Source organism: Pseudoliparis swirei, unplaced genomic scaffold, assembly GCF_029220125.1.
Source record: "Pseudoliparis swirei isolate HS2019 ecotype Mariana Trench unplaced genomic scaffold, NWPU_hadal_v1 hadal_25, whole genome shotgun sequence".
Taxonomy (NCBI): Eukaryota; Metazoa; Chordata; class Actinopteri; order Perciformes; family Liparidae; genus Pseudoliparis; species Pseudoliparis swirei.
This window is the reverse complement of record NW_026613261.1, coordinates 140,478-161,195: the sequence shown is the minus strand read 5'-3', so window position 1 is coordinate 161,195 and position 20,718 is coordinate 140,478. Positions and strand designations below refer to the sequence as shown.

The window sequence follows — 20,718 nt, the reverse complement described above, 5'->3', positions numbered from 1 at the left end:
CCGGCGAGCACATCGCTCTGTCGCGAGCCGAGAATTGTTTGCGGGGGGGGGATTTCACCCTGTTATAGGGGAAACACTGGAGTTGATAAGCGTGTCTTCTTGTCTGATCAATACGCAACTGTGAGGTGTGAATGGACCGAGCGGCCAGCTGCTGATCACTCAACAGCCCGACCTGCACAAATAGACGGTGCGCGCGCAGCTCGCCAACATATTTTTTGGGAGCACCGAAGACCCATTTTGACCCAGGAAAACCCCTGGACATGACACCCAAAAAATGTAAGACCAATCCAATCTGAATTTAAGACAATTTAAGACTTTTTAAGGCCTTATTTTTAGGAAAAGCAATTTAAGACTTTTTAAGGACCCGCGGACACCCTGATATATACATACTATATAATACAGAATCATAGTATTAGTGTAAAAGGTAAATACTGCATTAATCTGGTGGATAGATACATTTTATGATGATTAGCTGTGTTTCGTGGTTTTGAGCTAACGCTAGCCCCAAATAGGAGGAAATCGATTTCTGGAAAAAGAAGAAAAAAAATCTATTCTTATTCTTGTTATAATAGTAAATAATGAACTATACGGCTTGAAATAATAATTCTATATAATATAAATATTAAAAAATTCTAATAGCCAATTTAATTATTCTCATCAGCCTAATAACCATAACATGAATATGTAATACATATGTTCAGGTAAATACTGCATTAATCAGGTGGATAAATTACTTTTATTCAAACTTTACACTTACTACCGATGATTAGCGTTAGCTGTGTTTCATGGTTTTGAGCTAACGCTAGCCCCAAATAGAAGGAAATCGACTTCTGGCTTTGTTCTAAAGTGCTACACAAAAAAAAAGTATTCTTATTAGATTTCCGGATTGGTTCTCCGTGGTTTGTAAACATGATATCAAGACGTGGCATGTTGTTGTTCTCTTACCTTTTGTTGCTCACCGTGAATCAAAACCGCGGTATTTTTTTTTCTCTGAATCCAAGCAGCTTCCGGTTTACCGCAGAAATAAATCAAACCACGTGACGTCGGGCGCGAGCTACTTTATTTTAAAAATGGCCGTTGCCGCCGGTGACCGTTGCTGACCGCCTTCTTCAGGTAAAAAGAACAACCCAGAATATCACAATTTAACACATACTATTTCACTTTTTTTAAACACATTTAATAGCAAATAAGACACGACTTTTACTATTATTATTGCGTAACTATCACTATATTGTTTATGCTATGCAATAATATGCCAGTGGACTGTGTATTTATGGAGTAACGTTCGCTTTATCGCCCTTTTTTATTCTTTCCTGACTCCCCCCCCTCCCCCCCTCACCACGGCTGTCTCCGGGCCGCCGTGAGGACAGATCCTCGTTACTGTTCACCGCTCGGGGAAGAAGTGCCGCCATTACGGCTCCAGTTGCCCTTTCTGGCGCCCGGACTGTATTCTCTGTGACACCGCTCCAGTCCTCTGGAGGAAGTAGTATTTCACGATATTACGCTAATATGTGTTGGTTGTAAACACCTGTAGAAAGACGGAAAGGATCGCAGTGCTATGTGCTCACTATGTCCACTAGATGGCGCTACACTATAATAATACACCTGACCCCACCAGGAGACGAGAGCGTACCTTCTTACGGTTTAGTCCTTTTTAAATATAGCATTACATCATGGGAAAGTCCCCGTCACTCCATATATGAAGGAGCATTTAGTTTTTTACACTAATAGATTTATACAAACTAAAGGGTGCAATCAATAAATGTTAAATTCCAACACGCCGCCAACTTTTCTCTAAAATAAAAAGGTTATTGCAGCAAATCATTTAGTTGACTTTAATACCTATACAATTAAAATAAAAAAGCCATTTTGTGAAATAAATGTAGGAATAAATCTGTGAATAAAACGCTCACATTTCCATTTTTTAAAGACATTTTGTAGATATTTGTGAGCGGAGAAGAGGTGAGCAGCTGTCCGCTCACGAGCTGCGAGGATCCTCTCCCTCCATTTAGATCCCAAGACCCTTCAAGTATTTCATCCGTGTCACGCGGCGGAATATGTATTATTATGTGTGAAGTTTAATGAACCGACACGCCGTGCCGTGACGCCGTGTGGAGGGAGATGAAGTCTGTTGATGTTGTTGTCCCCCCCCCCCCCCCCCAGAGTCTGGATGAACAGCTGGTTCGGGTCCCTCACGCTTCCTGGCTATTTGTGGTCGATGCCCGCTCTCTTCAGCCCATACAAGGTGGCTGTGGGATGAGGTTACCGCTCCGGTTCTGGCCCCCCACCTCACACACACACACACACACACGCCCCGCGGAGCCACTGCGGCGTCGCCTCTCGCCGTCGGTGTGACCGACCGGACCGGTGGCCCCAGAACCCGCCGCTGGATCCATGGACTGGCTGGGGTTTTGTTTTTTTAGTCTTTCGGGAATAGTTTGAAGAATCAGATCCTTTCCCCGCCCCCCCTCTCTTGTGCATTCCCTTGGACTTCATCCCTGTCCCTCCCCCTGCACCCCCCCACCCCCACTCACACACACACACTCTCTCTCACTCGCCCTTCCTCTCTCTCTTCATTGCTTGCTGCACTGAGCACCGGGCTGAGGTCGGACCTGCTTTGGATCCTCTTTTTTTAAGGGTTTACCTGATCACACCTCCTGCCTCTTGCCTCCTGCCTCCTCCCTTCTGCCTCCTCCCTCCTGCCTCCTGTCTCCTTCCTCCTCCCTCCTCTGTGTCGCTCTGAATGAGGAACTAGTGAGGAACTTAGACGTCTGCCGACGGGATCAATGGACTAACGTTGAAGCGAAAACATTGTGAGTATTGTTTTAGTCTTTCTTCAGTTTGATCTCATGCAGGCTGTGGTATAAATATATATATATATATATATATATATATATTAGGGCTGTGAAACGATTACAATTTTTAATCGGGTTAATCACAGGTTTTTGTGGATTAATCATGATTAATCACATATTACCGATATTCTCGGTATATTTTGTGAGAACATAGAGATTTATGACAAAAGACGGATATATACATTTATACATTCTTCTATACAATGGTGCTGCAACTCAGCAGTTATTTAGCAGTTTTCTTCCATATGGAACATTAATACATCTTCATCCTAAACAGAATGTTTAACCCTCCTGTTACCTTTCGGGTCAATTTGACCCCATTCAATGTTTAATGTCGGTGTTCTTTGGGGTCAATTTGACCCCAGGCTGTTTTTCACTGTGTCAAACATATAAGAAATATCAACTTTTTATTTATTTAAAGGGCTATTTAGGTAGTCAACAAACAAACATAAAGTACCTCACACTTAAACTTGGGAAGCAATATTAATTCTAATAATTTTCTGGAGGTTTTAATTGCTGGGGTCAAATTGACCCCGAGGTAAAATATGTTAGTAAATGTAAAGGTAACAGGAGGGTTAAACAGAACATTTTCTCTTGTTTGTCAACCATTAACTCCACCATGATACAATCTAAAGGCCTCTAGTCTTCCTCTAGCAGCTGCTGAGGCAAACTGACTGTGTGGGTTTTCTTCATGAACTGGGCCGTGATGAAAGGGACGGCGGGGACACCGCTGCAAAGCTGAAACCTCACCGGCCCGGACAGGTGGACAGATTGACAAGTGACTTTTTTTTGCTCGGTCCCGATGCGCGCGCACGGAGCTCTGTGGCGCGCGAGACGGAGATCGATAAGTGTTAACGCAACGCGTAGAGACAGAGATGACATGCTGCTGTGGAGATACGATCACCAACAGATGTTTAGTTTCATAAAAGAACAAACATGTGCTATAGAGAACATGTCAGGGGGCGGGCCAATCTCTTTAATGTCATGCGATCTACCGACACTACGCCGCGATCGACTGGCAGGTCGCGATCGACGTGTTGAGACCCTGATCTACAGGAAGTAAAAGTCGTCACAAGGTTTCCGGAGGTGAACCTGCGGAAGGATCATTACCGATGAACAGACCGTCTGCATGAGAGCGGACAGAGTTCAGATTGAAGAGGTGGATTGGAAGCTCATTTTGCAAGTGACTTTTTTTTCGTCCCGACGACCAACAACAGACAGAGTGGAAGCTCATTCTGCGCATGCGTTAAATGCGTTAAAAAAAAATAACTCGTTAAACCTGTAATTGAATTAACTGAGTTAACGCGTTATTTTTCACAGCACTAATATATATATATTTCGAGAGAGAGAGTTATATATATATATATGAGAGAGAGTTATTTCATGCTCTGCTCACCATCATTCAGCGTTGTGTCATGTTGCACATTGTGCACTCGGGTGTATTTAAAGTAGTTTAAAGGACGTTTTGGCTACTCTATTTACTATGAAAGCTCCCGATAGCAACATATTAATAATAATACTCTGACGTCGGATAAACTGGTGACACGTGTACCGAATAATCCCGAGACGTCTGCATGCTCAGGAGTTGATTCACTTTAAAACATTTTGCCTCCATTCATTCTGGTGTCCTGGTCGTTATCGGCAGGGGAAAGTTGTAAAGCATCACTTGTAAACCATGACCTCAAAGGATCAGTAACGGTGAACGCTCTGACGTGGCTTTGAGGGTCTCGTCCCGGGGTCCAGAGCTCCGCCGTGGGACCGGTTCAAACCGCCTGTTGCTTCGCGCCGTCTCCAGTAACCACGCGGGCGTCACAGCATTCCAGCCCCCAGATTACGGCCGCTTGGCGGCGCGTGCAGCTGATCTTTCCTCTTTGTGCCGGCTTGTTTTCGTAGTGTGTGTGTCTGCGAGTGTGTGTGTGTGTGTGTGTGTGTGTGTCTGCGAGTGTGTGTGTGTGTGTGTGTGTGTGTGTGTGTCTGCGAGTGTGTGTGTGTGACAGCCGCTCGCTGCTCTGCAGCTGCTGCAGCCGTCACACCGACGGGTTCACCGGCCTTCTGACCCTTGGAGGCATCTGTGCCTATAAGAATATGCATATTAGCTGAATACTCCTGAACGCTCCTGAATGCTCCTGAACGCTCCTGAACGCTCCTCCTCAGGAGACATCTTACATGTATATGTGAGTTTTGTGGATGAGAGTTTATCCATCAATCAAACTTTTTCTTCCGACTCGGTCCAGATTATACAAAACATTCAAATAGAATAAAATACAAATAAAATCCCAAGTAAAATACACTTTTACACACGCCGACACAGACTCGACAGAAATAGATTATTTTTCTTTTCTTTCTTTTGTTGTCTATCTTATGCATTTTCATTTTATGTTTGTAATTTTGTAAAATGTTAAATATTATATAGGGGGAGGTGTTAATAAATAAAATAAACAAAATAAATAAAATATTTAAAATAAATGAAATAAATAAAATAAAAGAGAACTAGTTATAGGATAGCGTTACTCGTGTAGTCGTGTGAAATGTAGTTTTGGTGAGAAACTTGAATGAATGCAATCAACGTGCGATAGATATTAGAAAGTTAATTATGATGAGCAATAAGCAGCTTAAAATATAGAAAGTAAAACTGGCGATGCTAAAGTTCCATGATCAATAATAAACAAAACAATATTTTACATTTTAATTGTGTTTTTATGCAATAAAGTGTCGACTTTAAATGAAATGATAAAGTTGAATGTGATAATAAATATTGTTGTTGTTATGGTAGTTTATGGATGTTTCAATCACAAATTAAATGCGGTCAGTTAAAGGAGATTTAGCAGCTCAGACGCCGCCATGTTGAGAGCCAACCAGTCAATCCAAAAGCGCCCCAGTCTCGTGTCTTTGCCCCTTTTTTTAGCTATTATTTTGAAAAACAACTAACGCAGTGAGTAAACGACAACAATGCGCCAAATAAAGTACTTTGTGTCTTTATAATCCAACCAATGATTGGCTATCTGCACGTTTAGAAATAGGCTGGCGCCATGTTGAGAGCCAACCAGAGTCGATCCAAAAGCGCCCCATTCTCGTGTCTTTGACCCTTTTTTTCCAGCTTTTATTTTGAAAAACAACGAACGCACTGAGAAAACGACAACAATGAGCCAAAGGAAGTACTTTGTATCTTTATAATACAACCAATAAGATACAAAGTTGTCGTTTTCTCAGTGTTAGTTGTTTTTTAAAATAAAAGCTCAAGTCAACGCTCGGCTTTCTGCACGGGGAATGGACAAAAGACCATTTCTGGTTTGAAGTTCTTCCTCCTGCCTCCTCCTTCCCTCTCTCCTCCCTTCCCCTCCCTCTCTCCCTCTCTCCCCGAGTGTCTCTCCTCATCTCCTCGGTCTCCATATAAGAGCCGAGGAGGCCGGCTCTCGGAGCTCCGTGTCGGCCGAGTTGACGCAAGGCAGCGCAGAGGAACGCGGATCTGCATCCACACGGGGAACGTTTAAGGGAGGAGTGGACGAGGAAGGTTCCTCCTCGGGCTCCCCACTTGACCCATGTTGTGGTCTGTGTGTGTGTGTGTGTGTGTGTGAGAGACCTTGGATCACACACTTCCTCTCCACTCGTGTGTTTATATGAGTGTGTGTGTGGCCGGACCGTTTCTCCTAATAAAGGCAGGCGAGCGTGGAGCTGCTGCAGAGGGTTAGGGGTTAGGGTTATTATTACCAATAAATCAATAACGGCATGGCTGTTCTACACCAGGTGTGGGAACAGTCACTTTGGGGGAACGTTGTTAAAACACGGCGAGAAGTGAGCGGCTCGTATTAGATTTAGGATGTCGTAACATTGATATATATAATATATATATTAGTGCTGTGAAAAATAACGCGTTAACGCGTTATGATTAAATTACAGGATTAATTAGTTAAATTTGTTAACGCATTTAACGCATGCGCAGAATGAGCTTCCAATCCGTCTGTTGTTGGTCGTCTCTCCAGCAGCATGTCATTCTGTCTCTAGTGTCACGTTAACACGACTCCGATCTCCGTCTCGCGCGGCAGAGCTCCGATGCCGGCGCGCGCACTGGTGAGCAAGTTATGTGCCCCCCTGTGTATAAATGTATATATGTGATTAATCATGATTAATCCACAGAAACCTGTGATTAACCTGATTAAAAATTGTAATCGTTTCACAGCCCTAATATACAGGACTGTCTCAGAAAATTAGAATATTGTGATGAAGTTCTTTATTTTCTGTAATGCAATTAAAGAAACAAAAATGTCATGCATTCTGGATTCATTACAAATCAACTGAAATATTGCAAGCCTTTTATTCTTTTAATATTGCTGATTATGGCTTACAGCTTAAGAAAACTCAAATATCCTATCTCTAAATATTAGAATATCATGAAAAAGTATACTAGTAGGGTATTAAACAAATCACTTGAATTGTCTAATTAACTCGAAACACCTGCAAGGGTTTCCTGAGCCTTGACAAACACTCAGCTGTTATAAATCTTTTTTTTACTTGGTCTGAGGAAATATTAAAATTTTATGAGATAGGATTTTAAAACAATTTGTATTTTACCAGAATGCATGACATTGTTATTTTTTTGCAGAAAATATTAACTACTTAGACATCAAATCTGTATTATAAAAGCAGCAGGCTGCTCTCCCGCCAGAGCAGCACAGTGTGGAGCAGCTGAGCTCAGGCCAGCTGAGCTGTCATGTGATGTGAAGCTTCCATGATGATGTGTGTGAGCTGAGACAGCAGCAGCTAGAGCTAAGATGCTTTGATGCAGGAGTCACACCAGAGATGCTTGTGGTGTTTATATTATATATGGTATACATATATATATATATATATATATATATATATATATATATATATATATATAGGATACTCTCAGAAAAATATAATGAATATTATTGTGATTTAGTTTTTCTGGAATTAATTCAAAAAAAAAAAATGTCATGTGCATTCTGATTTCATAAAATCAACTGAAAATATGCCAAGTTTTTATTCTTTAAACACCTGCAAGGGTTTCCTGAGCCTTGACAAACACTCAGCTGTTATAAATCTTTTTTTTTACTTGGTCTGAGGAAATATAAAACTTTTATGAGATAGGATTTTAGAGTTTTCTTAAGCTGTAAGCCATAATCAGCAATATTAAAAGAATAAAAGGCTTGCAATATTTCAGTTGATTTGTAATGAATCCAGAATGCATGACATTTTTGTTTTTTTAATTGCATTACAGAAAATAAAGAACTTTATCACAATATTATAATTTTCTGAGACAGTCCTGTATATGTATGTGTATATATATGCATATTTATATATGCATATATATATGTGTATATATGCATATATATATATGTGTGTGTATATATATATGCATATATATATATGTGTGTATATATATATAAATTGCATACATGTATGTGTATATATATATATGTGTATACACTAGCGTTCAAAAGTTTGGGATCACTTAGAAATTACTTTATTTTTCAAAGAAAAGCACTGTTTTTTCAATAAAGATAATATTAATCAGAAATACACTCTCTACATTGTTAATGTGGTAAATGACTATTCTAGGTGAAACGTCTGGTTTCTAATGAAATATCTCCAGAGGTGTATAGAGGCCCATTTCCATCAACTATCACTCCAGTGTTCTAATGGTACATTGTGTTTGCTAATCGCCTTAGAAGACTAATGTCTGATTAGAAAACCCGTGCAATTATGTTAGCACAGCTGAAAACAGTTATGCTGGTGATATAAGCTATACAACTGGCCTTCCTTTGAGCTTGAAGTTTGAAGAACAAAATTAATATTTCAAATATTAATCATTATTTCTAACCTTGTCAATGTCTTGACTTTATTTTATATTCATTTGATAAATAAAAGTGTGATTTTTCATGGAAGACACGAAATTGTCTGGGTGATCCCAAACTTTTGAACGGGAGTATATATATTATTTTGTTGTTGACTGGTTGGCTCATTCAGTGATATTGATAGTTGTCATTTACAGGCTGCCGTCCTTTCAGTCCTATCATTAATTTATGGATTGATTAATATAATATTTTTCTCTCTTGTCCACGAGGATGGAAAGCCTCCTGAGAGGTCGGGGCGGGTATCATCGATGTTCTGTACATTCGGACACTGACAAGGTGCCGAATGTGCAACGAGATACGAGACTTTTCAAAAGGTGCGACGTGTAGGAAGTGGCGCCCTCTATTGGCGAGGTTTGCAGATTGCAACTGAACCTCCTTCGCTAATTTGTCAACGGATGACGGATGTCTGTGTCCCGGTCATGAGGCCATGAGGTCATGAGGTCACGAGGTCTGACACAAGTTCACATGTTGTCACGCCCCCCCCCCCCCCCCCCCCCGCCTCACTGGGAGGCTTTAGGTGTCCGTGTCTCGCGCCCGTGTGCGTTACCGCTCAGACGGGGAGCGTTCATCTTATTCGTTGCAGAGAAGAAGATCAAGGAGAAGAAAAGAGAATGAAATGCAAGAAAGAGAGGAGGGAAAAGAGAGAGGAGGAATGAGGGAGGGAGTAGGGATGAAGGTGAGGGGACAGATCTGAGGAAGGAAAGGGAGCCCCCCCCCCCCCCCCCTCCCGGTAAACACCGAGCGGTGACCTCAGCCACTCACAACACATATTGCCTTATTAGGGGCGTCAACGGGGGAGTGGAGGCAGACTGTGTGTGTGTGTGTGTGCATGTGTGTGTGTCTATGTGTGTGTGTGTGTGGGGGGGGAGGGGAGGAGTGTGTGAACGGGTGAGAAAAAGCAGCCGACAGACGAGGAGCTAGACTCCAAAGCGAGTCCAGAGTGAGCTCTCTTCCAGCTGTACGGTCATGATCAAAGGCTCCTGCACCTGTTCACGTTAGAGCCGTTCCGATTGGCTGAGCCGGCACCGTCAGTGAAAGCCATTGGACCGCGACGAGTCGTCCTCCCAGTGGCCCACTCAGCCCGCTGAGCCGGGGAGACAAACAACCACAAGACCACTCAACCACAGCGAGATGGACACACACACACACACACACACACGCACACGCACACGCACACACACGCACACACACACACACCGCCCTCCTCCAATCCTGCTCCACAGTTTTTCACCATCAAGGCTAATTTCTGCCTGTAATCTGATTAGAGCCCTGAGCTGCTTACACACACACACACACACACACATCCCTTGTGACAGGTAGTCTGTGCTCGCCGTGCAGCCGGGGCAGTCACTCTGCTTGTGTGTGTGTGTGTGTGTGTCATCCCCGCTCGCCGCCCGCCACCGGAGGTTGGAGTCTCGCGGCGTCCTCCTTCTTCTTCTTCTTCTTCTTCTTCTTCTCCTCTTCCTCTCAAACATGTTTCGCAACCCGTGGATCTCTAGTTACCTTGTGACCCAAGGTAAGGCCTCTGGGCGGAGGGGGGGGGGGCTCGGCGTGGCCTCGGGGGGGGGGGGGCTACAGAAGGCCGAACACAGCGTAACCCGACTTTGGGAGGCTCGTGCAGTTTAGCTCCTTCCCAGTGATAGATGATGATGATGATGATGACGATGATGATGATGAGGTGGATGTTGGTTTTTCTGTTTGCTTGGTTGGATCCGATAAAACGAGGATACCCCCCCCCCCCTCCCACCGTCTGACGCCTTGAAGTATTTGGGGATACTCTCTGAAGGACGGGTGTTCTAGTGAAAGGTCATTTCTGCCACTACGACAGGTGTGTGTGATCTCACTTGATAAACACACAGCCTGCAGGTGAAGGACGGGATAAACAACCTTCACAAAATAGGATAAAATAAGGATACCAGACCCAGAGGCTCTGGCCTCGCTCGTGTCTCGAAGCCCTCGACCCCTCGACCTCCACCCCGCCGTCCCGTGGTCGCTGGGCACTTTGATCCCCGTTCATAACGAATCATTGAAGTTAAAGGCCGAACACTTCCATTATCGGACCCCTCTGAACGTCTTAACTGCTGTAATAATAATAAGAAACAGTACTCTCAACAGTTCACTGCTCATACTCAGGCCTTCACAGGAAAGGAAGAGACATGAAGGAACAGAGGGTCGGGTTGATGAACAGTTATGAACTAATAGGACCAGGGTAGGACATCTATATATTATTTAGGGGGCAGTTTTGTTCCCACCGACTGAAATTGGGAGCTCTTTTTGAAACTTGTGAAATACATTAAATTTTTTTACAAAAATAATAAATATACTTATTTAGGCTTACAGTATATGAGCAATTGTCATTAAAATGTCAATAATAAGATTATTAAGCAGTAGTCTACAGATTTAAAGTGTTTTCTTAGATCCTTTGAACAAAAAACAAACAGAAAACATAAATCAGACGATCATATTCAACTATAACTTATTTATAATTCAAGATTATATATATATTATTTATATATTTATATATTATATACACATATATATAATATATATAGATAATATATATACACATATATATATATATATATTGTATATATATAATATAGATATATATATTTTATATATATACACATATATATATGCACACATATATATATATAATATATATATTTTATATACATACACATATATATATATATAAAATATTTTTTGTGTACAGACAAAACAAAGAACAAAAACAAATCTCTATTAAATAATTATAATTATTTGAGGGCATTCTGGGGGCATCTGTTGCCTCTCCTCATGATATCAGGGGCAACATTATATTTCCCCGGTGTGTTTCTCACACTGCAGGTCTGGATGAAACCTTCCAGCTGTCATGCATTGTGTCGCACGAACATCGTGGCATTAACTTTATATTCTTTGTCCATCTTGACCAGGAAAACATACGTTTATAAAACATATTATTATTGTTATTACAGAGTCTGGACCTAAAGCTCGGAGCACGATCTGCAGCTCCGCCTCGCTGCCCACAGAAACCTTGAGGTGAGTCTTCGTTTCTTTCTGCAATCACCAGAATGACAGAAAGATCAGATAGTTAGGTAGTTAAAATAAATAAAGACTTAGGAGCGTTCAGGTCTCGGCCTCGGAGGGGGATCGGCTTTACTGCTTTAGCTCATTATGCGCAGTAAGCATGGAAAGGAACAGCTTATCCTAAAACACACCTTTTTATGTGGCCATGGCATTAAGGCTGTAACTCCTCCAGGAGTATATATATATTTATTTATTTAAAGTGTCATAAGCAGTATTTTTACTTTATTTGGTCCTTAAAAATAAATAAAGAATCAATTGTTTAATAAAAATATATACATGACATAGTTTGTTTTGAGTGACCTATCAATTGTTTTAATTAATTATAAACTAATATTAATTAAGACTTTAACTGTCCTTTTATTTATTTATTTATTTTAAGTGTCACGATCTGTTTTTTTACGTTATCTTGTCAAAAACTGGAAATTTATCAGTGAAAATCGCTTCTGTTTAAAAAATTAAAAAGAATATATATATATAAATATGTATATATATCTATAATTATTTATATATATATATGTATTCATATTTTTATATAAATATATATATTTATTTTATATATATATATGTATAAATATTTATATATAAATATATATATATTGATATATATATATATTTATACATATATATATGTATAAATATGTATAACTATATATATACACATATATATATGTATATATATTGATTTATATATATATATTTATATATCAATAGTTTGTTTTGAGTGACCCGTTGATTGTGATATGTTATGTCATTAATTAAGACCTTGACTGTGTTTCTCATTGGAGGAGAGTCAGGAAGAAACAGCCTCTGAGTCCGGAGCAGACTCATGCTTTATGTCTTCACCGCTCAGTAAAGACACATCAGACGTACGTCGTCAGGATGTAATAAAAGGTTGTGACTCCAGTTTTCAGACCGTGTTGGTGAAGAGCGTTTCAGACTCAGATGCCAAACTCCTGGTTGTCCTTCCCAAGGGTGAGACTCGGAAGACATCTCGTTGTTGTTGTTGTTGTTGTTGTTGTTTTTACGAAGCATGACGTTTTGCTTTGTTCTAACATTCAGTTTCAGAGCTGAAGAAACACTTTGAGGGAGCCGTCGCCAAGCACCTGGGAATGAACAGGTGACTTCCGGGGCTCGCTGCTCTCGCCTGTCTTGACTATATACAGCCGCTCTGACCTTTGACCTCTCTGCCCACCCATCTCCCCCCGTCGACAGGAAGGAGAGGATCGCACGCCGCCTGGAGGGCGTGGAGAGCGACGCCGCCCCCCCGACGCCGGCGCCCGGCGGCTTGGTCGCCAACAGGATGCTGGAGGAGGACCCGCCGCGGTACACCCGCGCCTCGGACCCCTGCGAGCCCCGCGTGACGGGTGAGCGCGGCATCGGCCAACGGCGGCGCCTTCAGTCGGACTTGGATCGCCGGTTTTCCGGAGCGTAATCGATTGTCTTCCTCTATTCTCCCGCAGTGAGGCGCTACAGCCGAGAGGAGTCGGCGGCGCCCCCGAGGAAGCTGTCGTCTCTGGACCGATCCGGCCAAGGTGGCGGCGTGCGTCCGGAGCCCGCCTTGGTGTACGTGGACCCCGTGGCGTTATCCGACCCCTCCAGCCTCAGCTCAAAGGCCGAACGCATCGCCCGCTACAAGGCGGAGCGCCGCCGCCAGCTGTCGGAGCGCTACGGCATCCTCCTGGACCAGGAGGCGGAGCTCGATTACGCGCCGCGCTACTGGCCTCGCCGCGACGCCAACGGCGCCGACCGGCAAGCGGCGTCCGGGCGGGAGGCCGAGGAACAGAGACGAGGAACGACGGCGTGCGGCGCTGGAGCGGGCCGGGTTTACACGAGCACTCACCCGGATCCCGCCCCCGTTTCCACCTCCTCGAAACAAGCCCCGCCCCCGACGCCGGAAAGGCCCAGGCGTTTTTCGCAGCGGGAGAGGGCGATGAACACGGAGAACCACCGGCGCGGCGCGCCCGCCGAGCGCTCGGTCGCCTCCAGATCCAGAACCCAGGAGCTGCAGCGGCAGGACGCCGCCTATCAGGAGTTAAGCCCCGCCTCCACCAGGGACCACAGCGTCGGCGGGGTGCCCGGCTCCCCTCGCGCCGCCCGCCGGGCCTCGCTGCCCTGCCCTCGGTACGGCGTCTCACCGGGGGACTTGTTCATCGAGCAGCAGGCCCAGAGCATCCTCAGCCGACAGGGGTGAGTTCACAGAAAGCGCTCCATCGTATCCACAGAAACGGTTTGAGAGCCGTGAAGAGTCAATGCAAATGCTCCCAATTTTTCATTTAGCTCCTTTCAAGTCACACAAGACCTTTTTGTGTCCATGCCACCTATGTTATTCCTTTTTATTTCATTTTATTGTGCAGAAACTCTCTTTTTAAACACAAACTCCTGATCCCGAGCCGGTACTCATTCCTCTCCGGGTCGGGGTGAAGCCGCCCGTGGTCCATGAGGAGTCTGATGTGTTTAAACCATGGAACCTGTTTTCCTGACAGTTTTTAGACTCGTCCACGTCCAAAACCATTTAAAAAACCATAATGAGCTAAACTAGCCCGCTGCCAGTCCCCAGGGTCCGGGTCCGGGTCCGGTTCCACCCGGAGACGGTCTCTGGGGGGAGGTTGTTCTGGAGGGGATGTGGTTTCCCTGCTTGGCCCGAGAGGAGACCCCGATTTACCAGCTTATGTCACTTTATATAGCGTAACACTTTAATACGATACCACAAGAGAGATGAGTCATTTAGAGAAAAATAGACAGATTGAAATAGAGAAAATAACCTTTATGAATAATGTCATATTATTAATATAATTATCAATTCATGTGAAGGTCAACTAGTAACATCGTCTCACTTTGATGACCAGAGTGCACATTTTAAACTGATCCTCACCTGTAACGTGTTCAAATAACCACGATTACAGTTCAGCTGATCACAGCTGCTCCCTGTGCTCTAATCTCTGAGGAGGGTTTCCCCTCGAGGGTTTAACGCTGTCGCCGCGTCATCTTTGAGTCCGTCGGAGCGAAGTGGGATTTAAACCCTCCAACCGGCACGCCGTCACCGCTAATCTAGTCTTCAGTGTATCCACGAGACGGATTCACTGAAGACCGACTTCTCATTTTAACGTCACATTTATTCAAGTCAAAAATATCAAAAGTGAGTCTCGGCCTGAAAGTCACCCTTTATAAGAAAAAAGAATTGTGAATTCATCCCTAAAACGTAGAAATGGTTTGGTTGAATTCTTGCCATGAGCCTCGTTTAATTAGCCGTGACTGTGTTGAGAGGAGGTAGTGATCCAGAGAAGTCAGGTCGATGCCCCCCCCCCCCCAGTCTGACTCAGCACTTGTCAGCTGATGCCGCGCTCCCCCCCCCCCCTCTCTTTTTTCAGATTCTGGCCCATTAACTCCTATGAAATTACACCCGGGTACCCCGTGACATCGTCTTTTGCGTAAAATGAGATGGTTTTTTGTGCATCCGTTTCGGTGCCGAATGGATTCTAGAAAGAAACGGATCGCCAGAAATCTTTTTGTTTTTTTTCTCCATTAAAGTCGTTGAGTATTTGTGTATTTCTGGACTGGACCGTGGCCCAGATACGTGAGCTCGCTGCACGTTGAGCCGCGTGGACAGGTGTAATCCAACGTGGTGGAGACGAACCTCTCTAGAGGGTGTTATAGAGCTTCATTGAGTTCATTGGCTCACACAAGCAAACAAGACATTCGGATCGATTGCAATCGATCGCATGTCTTCGTGGCCTCACCGGCTGCCCGTGCTAACTAGCGTTAGCGTGCGCTCATGTAGCAACGAGCGCTGTGTAAGTCCTTCATGCCACGTCAGATGAAGCAGAGGCCCGTCGATTATGTCTGGCTTAGTGGTCCACAACGAGATTACAGGAACCTTTGGCTACCAGGGGGTCAGAAGGTTGGAGATGCAAATAGTTTGGCTGAGAGAGAGAGAGACGGACGGAAACCCAGGGCATGGTGCTACTTGTTCTTCTGGCAATTTGACTGTAGGGTCTTTGAGCTCCAGTTGGTCCCGTGATCTCTTGTTTCATAAACGTTTATACGATAAGAGGCTTTCGCAATACCGGCAGCTAGAGCAAAATATGTAGTACATTGGCTCGTGTATATATTTAATCATGTTCCTTGTGGTCCTTGGGATTAAAAGCTTATTATGGTCTTTTAGTCGCCTCTTGTTTGAGTTTTTGTAGTTCTGAGAATGCCGAACGGTCTTTAACTGAACTGGAGTCTCAGTGTCCGCCTTTTATCCGTTTATTTCCCCAAGAATCCGGGTAAGAGAACGATTGTCCGGGGATGAAACACCCGACTGGAGTCCAGACGAGCACCAGGGGAACCGACACCGCCCCCAGGGGAACTCCGCTCTGTTCGCCCCACAAAGGACCGCCCCCCAGCCTCGGCCCAGCAAAGGCCGCCAAGCGGCCCGCCCCCTCTCCGTCCCGGAGTACCGACACACCGGCCCCGCCGTGGACTCTCAGCCCTATCTGGCCCTCCCTGCCCCGACGGCTTCTGCCAAACTCCCTGGATCTCCTGAGGTGCAACCGCGAAGGAGGGTGAGCGCCGACCAACTCCACGCCACCCACATGGAGGTGAGACTGGAGGCCCGGCAGGCCCTGCAGGAAGAGGCCAACACGAAGGGCCTACTGAAGAGCCGCAAAGCCGTTCTGCCCTCGGAGATCCGCCGGAGGGAAAAGAGCGTGGACGAACCTCGCGGGGGGCGGAGCGAGGACTCGGACCGGCAGGACCGAAGCCCGGAACGGAGAAGGACTGGTCGGGGCGAGGAAGACTGGGATCGGGAGAGACCGAGGGAGAGGAACGTCGAGAGGATCAGGGAAAGAGGGCGAGAGCATCTCTCGAGACACGATAGAGAAGAGGAGAGATTGTTTAGGTCTACGCAGCCTTCCCTCACCGTCGTACTCCAGCAACCCTCAGAGCCTACCTACCATCGAGAGCAAGAGCCTCCAACGCCACTTCAGTCCGAACCCAGAAAGAGACAACAGGAAGAGCCTCCATCGCCACTTCAGTCCGAACCCAGAAAGAGACAACAGGAAGAGCCTCCAACGCCACTTCAGTCCGAACCCAGAAAGAGACAACAGGAAGAGCCTCCAACGCCGCATCAGTACGAACCCAGAAAGAGACAACAGGAAGAGCCTCCAACGCCTCAACAGTACGAACCCAGAAAGAGACAACAGGAAGAGCCTCCAACGCCACTACAGTACGAACCCAGAAAGAGACAACAGGAAGAGACTCCAACGCCACTACAGTACGAACCCAGAAAGAGACAACAGGAAGAGCCTCCAACGCCACTACAGTATGAACCCAGAAAGAGACAACAGGAAGAGCCTCCAACGCCACTTCAGTCCGAACCCAGAAAGAGACAACAGGAAGAGACTCCAACGCCTCAACAGTACGAACCCAGAAAGAGACAACAGGAAGAGCCTCCAACGCCACTACAGTATGAACCCAGAAAGAGACAACAGGAAGAGCCTCCAACTCCGCATCAGTACGACCGGCCTCCAGAGCCTCCAGAGCCTCAACGGCTCCCTCAAAGACTTCAGGAGTTCGACCTCCAACGCCAAGAGCCTCCAAATCATCAGCGAGACTTCCGGAGAAATCCACAAGAGCTCCTCCTGGACTTTGAGCCTTCGGGGAACCAGATGTCGGACTCGGCCGTCGATCTCCAGAAGCGCTCGTCTTTGCCGCGGGCCAACCAAAGAAGCGAGGAGATGGGCGCCGGGCCCAGACCCAAGATGAGAACCCGCGCCATGTCCGACGTGGGCTCGACCACGTCCCGCATGGAGAGGGCGGCGGCCTGCAGGGAGGCGCTGAGGGCCGCGCCGACGCCGCCGCCCGACGGGGAGACGGACGCCCTGGACACCAGGGTGTCCGTGGCGCAGCTGCGACACTCGTATCTGGAGAACGCCAACCGGAAACCCGAGTTGTAGGTCCACCGGGGGAAGGGGGAGGGGGGGGGGAGGGGCATGGGCTTCTGTGTTGCATCACTAAATAACCGTCTAACTCTGCATCAGTGAGCCGTAATCCTCTGTGATCAGAGGACATAATGAATGCTGATGGAATGGTTCTGTGGCATGAATTTGTGTCCTGGTGTATCGCAGTGACCTCTACCGTGACCTCTACTGTGACCTCTACCGTGACCTCTACCGTGACCTCTACCGTCATCACGTTCAGGTTTTGTTCTCTGGAGCTGAACTTACTTGTAGGGAAGTCGTCTACGGGGTCGGATCAGTCTCGATCACTGCAAACGCACACAGAGAGACTCACGAAGGAAAACGCAAAGACTCACAAATGAAAACTCGAAGATTCACAAATGCTCACAGAACAATTCACACATTTATTTGTGGATCTCTACACACAGATATACGGATGTATGAGACTCTCCTGCAGTGGCTCAATCCGTAACTGTGTTTCTTTTTTAACACGGACCTATTCGTAGCCAATCAGATGGTGCCCTCATTTTCAAGGGGCCGGTCTTATCTCCGTGGGTTGACTGCTGCTCTCTTTTCATTTGTGAATTTTTGAGTTTTCATTTGTGAATCTTCTAGTTTTCGTTTGTGAATCTTCGAGTTTTCATTTGTGAATCTTCGAATTTTCATTTGTGAATCTTAGAGTTTTCATTGGTGAATCTTCGAATTTTCATTTGTGAATCTTAGAGTTTTCATTGGTGAATCTTCGAGTTTTCATTTGTGAATCTTCGAGTTTTCATTTGTGAATCTTCGAGTTTTCATTTGTGAATCTTCGAATTTTCATTTGTGAATCTTCGAGTTTTCACTTGTGAATCTTCGAGTTTTCATTAATGAATCTTCGAGTTTTCATTTGTGAATCTTCGAGTTTTCATTTGTGAATCTTAGAGTTTTCATTGGTGAATCTTCGAATTTTCATTTGTGAATCTTAGAGTTTTCATTGGTGAATCTTCGAGTTTTCATTTGTGAATCTTCGAGTTTTCATTTGTGAATCTTCGAGTTTTCATTTGTGAATCTTCGAGTTTTCACTTGTGAATCTTCGAGTTTTCATTAATGAATCTTCGAGTTTTCATTTGTGAATCTTCGAGTTTTCATTTGTGAATCTTCGAGTCTTCACTTGTGAATCTTCGAGTCTTCACTTGTGAATCTTCGAGTTTTCACTTGTGAGTCTCTCTGTGTGCGTTTGCATTGATAGTCTGATCTGACCCCGTCGTCGTGCTGCATGTTGACCTCTGAGAAGTGTGTGTGAGACCCGTTCTTCTAACTCGACTGCAGGTTCTGGTAAACCACTAAAAACCCCAAACTACGCTAATAGCTTCCTCCACTTCTACTTCTCCCTCTTTTGTTGTCCCTCGTCAATCTTTCTAAAAATCCACACAAAAAAAGCGAGACCACTAAAGTGGATCTTCCGGCGCCGGAGGTAGTAGACCCGGCTGGCGGCGCCGATCGGGACCGGGGGGCTCGGAGGCCTCTGCGCTACCTCGCCCCGGGAGACGGCCGCATGTCGGAGAGGTTTAGGACCCAGCCCATCACGTCTGCAGAGCGGCTGGAGTCAGATAGGTACCGGTGGGGGGCTCTTGTTGATCATTTGTTCCTCGCGGGGTGGAGAGCGGTTCTGGGTCGGATCCGGATGATCTCGTCACGGCTCCTCAAACGTCTCAAACGCTGACGTCTGTTCTTGTCTCCTGCAGGTCTCGCCTCAGCCCGTCTCAGCTCCAGGATCCCAAAGGTGAGTTCAGGATCAGCAGCAGGCACGTGCACAGACATTTTGGGGGGCAGGTGCTCAAACCAAAAAAAAGGGCACCCAATGCCAAAAAAATAAATTATGACAGAGTTGAAGCATAAGCATCAATACACTGATGGAGCTGTCCTCGAACTGCGTTTCCTCTGGGCAGCATCAGACCGCTAGCTTGCATTTTCTTTATGAATAAAGATGAATTATTATATAGCAATGACAGTAAAAGCGTTCTGATTGGCTAATGGGCGTCATGCCAGCCACGTATTGCCCTCCTCGCTGGTCTGATACGGATCCGTATTGCCCTCTGACGTCATTTTCAAAATGAGCGATATTGATAGACATCAACAGCCAAGAGCTCAAACTAAGGCCCGCGGGCCGGATACGGCCCGCCTCCACATTTGGCCCGGCCCTCTGAACAAGAGAGGCCTTATGATTTTTTTTCAGTCTGGCCACGCAAATCCTAGACTAGCCCCTGTTGAATAGAACGGAATAAGAATTATTTCTCTCTCTTCCCTCTCTCTCTTTTCTCTCTCTCTCCTCTCTCCCTCTCTCTCTTTTCTCTTGAATTCTCTCTCTCCCTCTCTCTCTCTTCTCTCTCTCTCCCTCTCTCTATTCTTTAAACATAACTAACGTCAGTAAACAGCTGGACGAGGCTTTGAAATCACAGAGTTTTTGTTTGTTTATTTTTTTAGGAAACGTCGGACCAGTTGTGACGTCATGTTTTCAGCAGCGCTAATGTTGTGGTTGATTTATCACAAAACACCGTCAGGGGACAAACAGCGTCATGACCTGTGTGTCTGGTGCTGCGGGTCAGAGGAGAAGGAGGTGCAGCCGTTCGGTGGCACGAGGAGACCTGCGCGGAGGAGGAAGTGGAGGAGGAGGAGGGAGGAGGGAGGGGCGCGGCGGGGGGAGGGAGAGGAGGGGGGGGGGGGCTCGTGAGCGCCGCGGAGCGGGTCAGGGCGAAATTCTCACAAGAACTCAAATAAATGCCCCGTCGGATATTAAAACACATTTGGGGGGACTTGATGACCGAGAGAGTAACTTTTATTCTTAAATACGGATGAATAAAAAAAATGTGTCTCCAGCAAAAAGGGCACTTTACTCATCCAGGGCAAAGGGGCGGAGCTTGAGCACCACTAGGGCTCTATCTGTGCACGTGCCTGATCAGCAGGAATGCACATGTC

The 20,718-nt window shown here is 45.5% G+C and overlaps 1 protein-coding gene across 10 annotated transcripts in view; it reads left to right on the top strand.

The window, feature by feature from the left end:
- Positions 1-10,073: 10,073 nt before the first annotated feature.
- Positions 10,074-20,718, top strand: part of LOC130190950 (supervillin-like) — a 51,084-nt gene continuing 40,439 nt past the window's right edge. For 6 of the 10 annotated variants that reach the window (XM_056410597.1, XM_056410598.1, XM_056410603.1 and 3 more), the window contains exons 1-9: positions 10,075-10,247; positions 11,710-11,773; positions 12,726-12,793; positions 12,881-12,938; positions 13,034-13,185; positions 13,282-14,008; positions 16,083-17,756; positions 19,183-19,356; positions 19,488-19,525. In XM_056410597.1, coding sequence (XP_056266572.1) covers positions 10,205-10,247; positions 11,710-11,773; positions 12,726-12,793; positions 12,881-12,938; positions 13,034-13,185; positions 13,282-14,008; positions 16,083-17,756; positions 19,183-19,356; positions 19,488-19,525 — 2,998 coding nt within the window. In that variant the 5' untranslated portion in view covers positions 10,075-10,204. Of the gene's footprint in view, positions 10,248-11,709; positions 11,774-12,725; positions 12,794-12,880; positions 12,939-13,033; positions 13,186-13,281; positions 14,009-16,082; positions 17,757-19,182; positions 19,357-19,487; positions 19,526-20,718 lie in introns of all 10 variants that reach the window. The other 4 variants (XM_056410601.1, XM_056410600.1, XM_056410605.1 and 1 more) reach the window with 2 other exon arrangements.